The 9,558-nt window shown below is 40.9% G+C and overlaps 1 protein-coding gene across 1 annotated transcript in view; it reads left to right on the top strand.

The window, feature by feature from the left end:
- LRP12 (LDL receptor related protein 12) overlaps positions 1-9,558 on the top strand; it is a 63,839-nt gene that overhangs the window by 19,537 nt on the left and 34,744 nt on the right. The window contains exon 2 of the mRNA XM_019545726.1: positions 5,160-5,313. Coding sequence (XP_019401271.1) covers positions 5,160-5,313 — 154 coding nt within the window. The remainder of the gene's footprint in view (positions 1-5,159; positions 5,314-9,558) is intronic.

Below are 9,558 nucleotides of genomic sequence, written 5' to 3'. Positions count from 1 at the left end.
CCCAATACTCTTTCCTGCCATGGCAGGGGGTTGGACTAGGTGATCTACTCAGGTCCCTTCCGACCCTAGAAACTATGAAACTGCTATGAAACTATGAAACCCCCCAGGGCCAGCCACGCACTCTGCCTGCTGCAGGAGGGGACCTGACTGCAGTGACAAGGGGCCTAGCATATGGCCAGGAGCCCAATACAGGGCAAGACTCCCAGCAGTGACAACAAGGGACCCAGCATATGGTGGTGAGGGACCTTACAATAGTGACAACAGACACAGAACATGAATGCTGACAAGGGATGCAGCATCTGACAGGGGACCCAGAAGTGGTGACGGCAGACCCAGCATGATCATGAAGGATCTAGCACACAGCTCCTGAGGCAACCTACAGCAGTGAGATGAGGGGAGGTGGCAGTTGGCAAGGGAGTAGCAAGGAAAGCAGCAGGTTACAGGGTCTGATCACCATTGGCTGGCCAAAATTTAAAACCATAGAAACCTATGGTAAATCCTGTGGGGTGAGTGGTGGTAGGGAACCTTCCCCATGACAGATCATGTAGAAAAAAAGCAGAAATAGCCATACAGATGTGAAGATACTGAAAGGAATGAGGCACATCTATGATACAAACTTTAAAAGGAAGATTAAAAATTATGCTGAAAAAACAAATAATTGTGAGGCAGGAAGGAAGTATTATGTTGCTGATACAAATGTGTGTCAATGGAGACAATTAAAAGGAAAACTCAAAAATGCTGAGTCCACACAGAAAGCATTTGGGAGTCCAAATATTTTCAGGTCACTTTCCTGAAATTGATAAGCAAGTTCTCAAATACGTTCAAGAAAAGAAAGGAGGGAGTGCCAATCGCCCACAAAGTGTTTTGACTCAAAGCATTAGAAATAGCAAAGGAATTGAACATTCCCCTTCAAAAATCAAAGCAAATAGTGGGTGGTGTATATGAATGATGTAGCTTAGCCCTGAGATGAAGAACATCACTTAAACAAGTTACCATCAGACTGCAGCAAAAAACCTGCTCAATTCCAGTAGTGCGTTATTGGGCTATGTGAAACACAAGATTACTTGCTGGGCTAGATGGGTAATGCTGATAAGACTCTAGTCTATTTTGACACACTAAACAATGTCACCATCCATGAGAGAGGCACAAAATCCATAAAATATGAAGAGTCATATATTACATTTATGTTAGCAGTATTGACAGATGAGAGAGAATTGCAACCCTAAGTGATTTTGAAATGCAAAACTGCCAAAGTAACAATTGCCACTAGGAATAGTGGTTCGATGCTAGGAGCAAAGATGGATGTCAAGTGAACTGTTGATTGAATGGTTAGATGTTGTGTGGAAATGGAGACTTTGGGCACTGCTAAAGCAGCAAGGAATGTTAGTATTAGATTAATTCAGAGGCCATTTAATATCAGATGTAAAAGCAAAAATTTGGTCAATGAATTGTAATCATGTAGTCATACCTCATGTCTGTGCCAAGTACTGGATGTCATGGTGAATATGCCCTTTAAGGAACATTTGTGGTATCAATATTCAGACTGACTCTTGGTAGGGAACCACGTGTTTACACCTGGCAGGAAGATTAAGAAGCCAAACATACCACTGCTTTGCCAATGGATTCTGACTTCTTGGGGAAGGATATCTTCAAAATCTATTTTTAAAGGCTTCCAGAAGCACTGTATATCCAGTGCCATGGATGGAACTGAAGATGTTTGTGGGAAGATGGGAACAGTGAAGAACGTGAGAGTGAGGATGCGTGTGAAAGTGACCAGTTCTAAGTTGTAGGCGCTAAGAAAGGAGTAGCACTTACCAGGTTCTGGACAAAACCTAATATAGGTTAGGTTAAGTTAATGTTTGAATTAAATTGAAGCTAATGTTGAATATATGACTTACTGGCTTTGCTATATTTTTTGTCAGTAGGTCTGTGTATAAAAAGAATGTCAAATTAAACATTTTTTTTGTGTGGAATCTAAGTATTGAGGGGTTGATCTTAAATTCAGGGTCATCTTAGATTTGAATAAATACGGTAGGTTTTTAAATCTATCCCAACAATTGAATATCATTTTTAGTTCATTTTTCTCCTAGATACATTAGGAAGTCTAGACCAGAAGTTTTGTAAAGGGTAGGTTGCTACTACAGGCCCCCACCCCTTTCTGCAGCTCCAAGCCGCCTGCTGCTGCTTACACCGGGCACTAACACCACTGCCAGTTTCTGCCTCCAATGGCAAGCAAGAAGGGCAAATTCAGCAGCACAGGGAATGAGAGAAAGCAGCAGAGAGGGCTGCAGAAGAGATCAGTGGCACAATGCAGGGTGGAGAAAGGAAGACAAACTGGGCTGAGCTGTGTGCTTCCATGGGAAGTATCCATTCGCTTCATGGTCTGGATCTCAGCATTTAACAGACTGGTTCTGGCTTAAGGGCTTTTCTTTCCATATTTATAATTGTGCGGATTCCTTATTTGTCTGTTCTGTCACTTACTTGCCTCCTAATTTCAGAACATCTACAAATTTTAATATAAAGTGCTTGTTAGCCTTTAAAATCACTAATGGAACTGTTGGATTTGTCTTACAGTTCACTAGATAAAATATCTAACTTTAAACAGAAGCTATAATTATTTATTTTTAATGCTTTTCCTTATGCTTATTAATAGAAAAACAAAAGCAAAAATCTGGATTGTACTCCCAAAAGGGATCATACCACTAGTGTCATTTGTAGCATCCATTCATATCAAATTTGATTGGGCAGCACAATCTAAGGGGGAAAAAAAACTACTGCTAAATCCTAAACAAATAAATTGGAAGGACAAATATTTCTTATAATGGTGAAGTGCTAGACTTCTGTCTATACAAATTGGAGGAAGCTTTAAATTTGTTTTGTCACATAATGCTATTCTTAACTATGTACCGTTATCCTCAGAATTAAGACTAGACTCAGTTAATGTAGGTAATCATTTAAATTTTGGAGGCTTTTTATCATTAAGTATATCAAAGTCATTTATCATTGGTAGATCTGGTTGAATTTTTCAGTGAAGACTTCTTACTGGAAAATACCCTCACTTCAATAAAAAAATAAAATAATCTGTTTAAAGAGCTATTTTGTAATGGCGTTCAACATTTTTCACCTTACAGTTTATTGAAGCCATTGTTGAAATTTCAACAATCACTAATGCAAAAATCAAACTTTAAAATAACTGGAAGAGGTTACCTTTCAAATCCTGAGTAATAAAACATTTGAATTTTCAGTACATTATTAGAGTGTTTAATTGGAAAGTAGGTGAAAGAATAGTTTGACTCTGTCCTTCCTGTTTCTTTGCTATAAACACTAGACAGAAGGTTTAGAAACACTTTCACTACAAAAATGTAGTCAAGCATTGCAAAATGCCTGGTTGGCCCTGTGTGTTTTGGTTTTATCTTAAGTATTGAATCTGATTAATTATAGATTTCATAGACCTTAGGGCTGGAATGGACCTCGCAAGATCATCGGGTTCAGCCCCCTGCCCCAGGAAGTCTGCTGGGGTCACATGATCCCAGCTAGATAAGTGTCCAAGTATTTTTTGTCCAGAGTAGGTGCTTGTACCACTTCTGGGGGAAGTCTATTCCAGACTCTGGGGACTCAGATGGTACTGAAGTTTTTTCTTATGTCCAGCTTAAAACTGTCTTCCCAAAGTTTGTGACTGTTAGACCTTGTCTTCCCTTGGGATGTCCTGGTAAACAGACATTTTCCCAGTTCCTGGTGCATTCCCCTTATATACTCAGAGTTAGAATGTGAGCTTCACTGTGTGCCTATCAAGATGCTTTTTCCTGATAATGTGTCCTGGCACTTCATACATATTGGCTTTCCCATAGAAGAACACCATCTTGCTGCATTGAAAACTGGCTCTCTCGGGGGGTTAGCAAATCATGGCTTGTAGAGCCACTGAATCCAGCCTGCACAGCGTAGACTTCAGTGCTGGGGGGGGCTTTGCTCGCACCATGGCAGGGAGGCAGCTAGAACTTATGGCTGCAGCAGCTGAGTCTTAGTATCAGCTTGCCTTGGACATACCTGGGTCATCTTGGCTTGATGTTCACTGCTCTGTACCATTAGCTGTAAGTTAAGAATTCAGCAAAATCCTTTGAGTTAAGAGTCCTGATTGTAGCTGTAAAACTTTGTCCTGTTGATCTGGTTCAAATATCAGGCTCCTCAAATGTACTCAGAGCACACCACTTATAGCAGGGGAGGCGGAGGAGGTGGGGGGCAGCCTTTTAGGTAGGTATGCCAGAAATTAGCCCATGACCTTCACAGAATGCTACTCTGATTCCCTTTGCTTGCCTGATCCTGCTGCTCTACTTTATGTTTCCTACTTTGTGCTCCCTGCCCAATCCCCTAGTCTGCTTTCTGCTCCCTACCCTATCTGCTGCTGTTCTATCTGTTCCCATTAGAGGTTGCCCATGCCACTTGTGCCACTTTGTGGCTTATTGGAACAGCTGTTCTGCAGCCACAACTACTGAGACCTGGCTGTTGCATAGATATGTCACTAGTAAAAGGGTACAAAAGCACTTGTAAAGTTTAAAAGAAAAATTATAGATGGAAAAAAGGGAAGACGAGAAAAATAGCAAAGAAAAGCAGAAAATTTTGCATCAGATCTGTAAAGTCACTGCTGGCAACAAAACTATCCATTTTACTGAAGCTGATTTGGGGTAGCAATTTGCTTGGTCTCCAGTTTTTACTTGTAGTTCATGTTTATTTGGAAGGCACATTTGGTGGAGCTGTCTCAAAAGGTAATTAGTCACTGATTAGATTTAAATATATCTTCTTGGATAGACAAACAAGCAGACTTCATTAGCAAAGTTATTTCTCATGATGTCTTTCCATAGCAAGTGCTTTCTTTTTGTCTTCCTTAATTTTAAAGTTAACTTTTCCTGAAAAATAAATGATGTTCCATTAAAAAGGTTGCAGAAAACCCAAACTGAAAATGTTTTTAAAGTATTGAGAAGCTTCAGTTACTACCAGGTTCTCCATCTTTAATTTTTCAGCATATTCAGCCATTCCATATAGCCTGATGAAATACTTTTGTTTTTCCCTTTGTATTACAATGGTTTTGTTTTCCCAGTTTCCTTCAAAGGTTTCATAATAGAAGAGGCCTGGGATCTTTAAATATTGAATACTAATCAAAGTAGCTGGGTTTTGTTCTTTCACTTTTCTGCAGAAGGGTATCTGAAAATTTTTTACAAATTTTATCTTGGAAATTAGTTTATTCATTATGTTTAATTTTAGGAAATGGTGCTCTTGCAGAACATTCTGAAAATGTGCATATTTCAGGAGTGTCAACTGGTAAGTCATTTTTTGTAATGTTTAAATTTCATGCATGACTTAAATGGTAAATATTGAAAGCCACCTGGTATCTTATGAAGAGATATTTGGCTATAAAAATTATTACTGCCTTTTGCAGCATGTAATAAGGAATGAAGGAACTGGAACATGGAAAAATTCTCATAAGATAAAATTGATACCTGCGTGCTCATGAACAGATTATGCCTTTCTAAATGGACTGCTTAATTACTTTTCCATACAAACATTGAAGTAAAAGAAAAGTTGGTATAAGTTGAATTGATATTTTCTTTCCACAGAAAAGTTTTGTGAAATGAAATTTATTGAAATGTAATTTTGGACACTGTTACTATCAAAGAATAACAAATCCAAAAATTATACATTTTGCTTGATTAGATAGAAGCTATAACTGAAACTACTGTACACTTGACTGCACAGTTTCTTCAATAAAAAAAAAAGAAATTTGGAACTTAGGAAACTGAAAAACTGATAGGTGCTATAGAATACAGGGTATAGTGTGGACAAGTTGTGCTTAAAGATTTGTTACAGTCATTGGCCAGCATTCTGTACCATAATCCTTGGCTATCTTGGGCTTTTATGTACTACCTTGGGCCTTTTATATATAACCCTGGGCCTTTCTGAACAATAACTGCCAGTTGCAGTGAGTTTTTACTGTTGTGACATGGACATGTGTCCACTACCAAGTAGACGTTCCCAAAGATAAAAGGCATGTGTATTAATGGTGTGAGAGGCTGGAGGTGCTGTCTTGTATATCTGCTCTTACTCATATCTTTAAATATACACACACTAGAGAATCGAGCCTCTGAGAAGTGGGTTTTTTTAGGGGAAACTTCAATTAGTCCCTAAGAACCAATTTCATTTCAAAATCCTGTGCTCAAAATGGAGCCCAATGTGTAAAGCTTGCTTTCAGTTGTGCGCTGCAAGACCAGTTTCCAGAGTAGAAAATCTCACCCATGGTGTTTTATTGCAGTATAGTTTCAGCCATTACATTTCTTATTTTATATGAAAATAAACTCTTCTTATGTAAATGTTAAGTGATCTTAGTCTCTGGCATACTATTTCATCTACTTTCTTTGCATGAAGAATTATCACATTCTAATTATATGATATTTGCTGCCTCATCTAGTTCTGCATCATCAAAAAAATCATGCTCTTTCAATCATAATGCAGAAAGTTAAGAGCTATGAAGTTTTGAAAGACCAACTAGCTACCTAAATGTTTAAGGAATACAAACATTGGCTTGTAATCTTTTCAGCTAGAGGCAGACATTACACGTAAACCAAGTGATCAGAAACTGGTTTAAACCTGTAACAGAACAGATGTTCAGTGCACATAAACCGGTTTGAAAATGGTTGAAACTGGCTCAAGATAAACCTGGTTAAATGTAATATCAGACTTAACTGATTTGGGTCAAACCAGTTTAGGCACTGTCTGTCCCAGACCCTGTCCTGATTTAAGTTAAACAAGTCTCCCAGCATCCCAGATGCTTTGTAGCCCTAGGCAGGGCTCTCCGCTCCAGAGGAGAGCTGGACCCACCCCTCTGCTCCCTGGCTGGAGCTCAGCAGAGACTGCAGGCGCAGTAGTGTCTGCCTGACTTCCCCTGCTCCCTACCCCCCTTGCTGCTCGCAGCTCAAGCAGGAATTTCCCCCCCTGCCCTCTCCCTCCCATCTCCCACAGCACAGACAGTAGCCAGCATGTGATATGCTAGCTAATGCTGAGTGGTGTCAGTATAAGGCAGATAGGACAGTGTCCATTTAGGGCTTTTTGGAGCTAATCAGCAGGTCAGCTGGTTCCTTCACTGGAAAAAAGTTCTTTTAGAAGAGCTTGAACTAATGAGAGAAGCTTTCATTTTCTTGATGGGCTGCTAAATTCTCTATCAGCTCCCTGTTGGCCTGGTCAGGAGCAGTAAGGCTGGGGGGAACCCTTCCCTAATCAGAGCGTCTTGTTGTGGCCTGGCCACCCCCAACTTCAGCTCAGCTCTGTGGAAAGGAAGGGAGGGCTGTTCTAGCACCCCCTGGTGTCTAGCCTCATCCACTGCAAGCATGTGCCTGCATTTCTTCAGTCCAGAGAGGGGATGTCTGTACAGTTACAAACCAGTTCACCCTAGCCAGCTTAGACTGCAAAGATTGAATCAATTCTGCCTCAGGCTTTTTGAATGTCTGTCCCTAGCCTTCAAGTCTAACTTAACTGAGAATTGGGGCACAACAATAGACTTAGAAAGGTGATTGATGAGGGATTTATAATGAATTGTCTATTTTGATGGACTCTATCCTGCCATCAGTATAAAACCACTATTACCCCTTAGTCTTTTTTAATAACAAGGAATGGCATGATGTCCGGTACCTGGCTAGAGGTCTTATTCATGTGTTCAGGGCCTAACCAGTCTCTTGATTTGGGGATCAAGATGGAATTTTCACCCTTGTCAGCTTGGCAAAGACTGTGGTCTACCATTCTTTGTAGTGTGAGGCATGTCCCCTTTCTAGGTTCATTATTTCTATTAACTTTATAAATTCTCTGCTCTTACAGTGGCAAGGCATTGGTAGTGCTTTTGCCGACCACCCCCACTCCCCCATTTTTTACCTGTGGCCTTTTGTAGGGACATTTTTTTGTAGAGTGCTTTGTGGTTATGATATGAGATGAGCCTGGAAGGATAATCTGATGGATTCTTTGGACAAACATTTGCTTGTAAACACAGGGACTGGATTAATTGCTCCTATATTTCTATACCTGGAAATGTGTAACAAATTTGGAAATTTTCCATATATAAAATATAATTATTTGGGAGTCATCTTATAACCAGGGTGGTCTTATATTTAAGTAAATGTGGTATATATTGAGCTCCAGCTTAAAAGTAACTGGACTGTTCCCCACCACTCTGATTAGGGCTGTTCCAAAACTTCACTGCTCAAAATTTTAGGAATCTTCGTCTTAATATCAGTCATATCTACTCTCTAGCATGAACGACTTGTGCCTCCCACAACTGGGGGCACTATAGCAGTGAGTGGGGGCCTCCTGCAGCTGCCGCTGGCAATGTCAGCAGTGGGGGGGAGGTGGCAGGTGGTGAACAGGGACCACCCACAGCCGCTGCCCGCACTGTCAGCAGCAGCAAGCAGGAACTGCCCACAGCCATCGGTGGTAAAGGGGGAGGCGGTGACTACCCACAAAAGCCGGTGGTGGCTTCAGCAGCGGCCAATTTCAGGGGGGCACACGTGCCCCCGTGTGCCCCCCCCACGTGTCCCCTATGCTCTCTAGCTTTGTTTGCTGGACTTAAGTCAAGCTCTTCTAGTCTTCTGTTGTCTGATAGACTCTCTGTTTCTATGATAATCCTTGTAGATCTTGTCTGCACATCTTCCTCTATAAATTCCACTTTCCTAAAAGTGGGTGACTAGAATAGTGCACAGTATTCCAGATAAGGCCTTACCATTGCCTGGTACAGTTGTTCCATAGCATCCTTCAAAGAGTCTTACGGCACCCCGGCTAAGAACCACTGCACTAGTAATTCCTGTTTCTCCTGGACATAGCTTTTCTTGTGTATACTATGATCTTTTTTACAGCTTTAATTTGACTCCTTTACTCCAGTCATTTCTTTCTGTATTAACAGTACCTCCTAACTTTTTGTCATATTTCATTATCTTATTCCTCCTTTCTCTGTCAAACTCATTAATTGAAAGCATGAAGTAAGATTTGTTCCCAAACTGATCCTTGGGGAACTAGTAACCTCCTTCCAACCCAATGCTTGCTTTTTCAGTACTAGTTCTGTCTTTAGAAACATGCTTAGAATTCTGCTGCTAATTGCTACCTTCTCTGGTTTTAATAATTTTTTATATGGCCCCATATCAAATGCTTTACCAAAGTCCAGATAGGCAAAATCTACTTTACTTCTTTTGCCTAAAAATCAGCAAGTTAGTCTGGCACAGTCTGCCATTGATAAGCCTAGGTTCCATTTCATCCTATTTTTCACTCACCTCCAGCTCTTTGGAAGTGTTGATCACAGGGGAGCAGTGACAATACTTTCACTCCTCTCCCCTCCCCCTCCCCGCCAAGTTCCTAAGCCCTACATGGCTAGATCTGGACTGGGCCAAGGCCCCTTCCCTGTGAAACTGGATCAGGCACCTAGTCGTGCATCCACAGGTGCATCTCAAGTAGAGCCAGGGAGGTGATCCTCCCCCTCTATGTGAAGCTGGTCAGGCCACAGCTGGAGTACTGTGTCCAGTTCTGTGCGCCCCA

Source organism: Crocodylus porosus, unplaced genomic scaffold (genome assembly GCF_001723895.1).
Source record: "Crocodylus porosus isolate Cpor-Errol unplaced genomic scaffold, CroPor_comp1, whole genome shotgun sequence".
In the NCBI taxonomy this organism is placed as follows: Eukaryota; Metazoa; Chordata; order Crocodylia; family Crocodylidae; genus Crocodylus; species Crocodylus porosus.
This window is presented reverse-complemented; position numbering and strand designations above follow the sequence as displayed.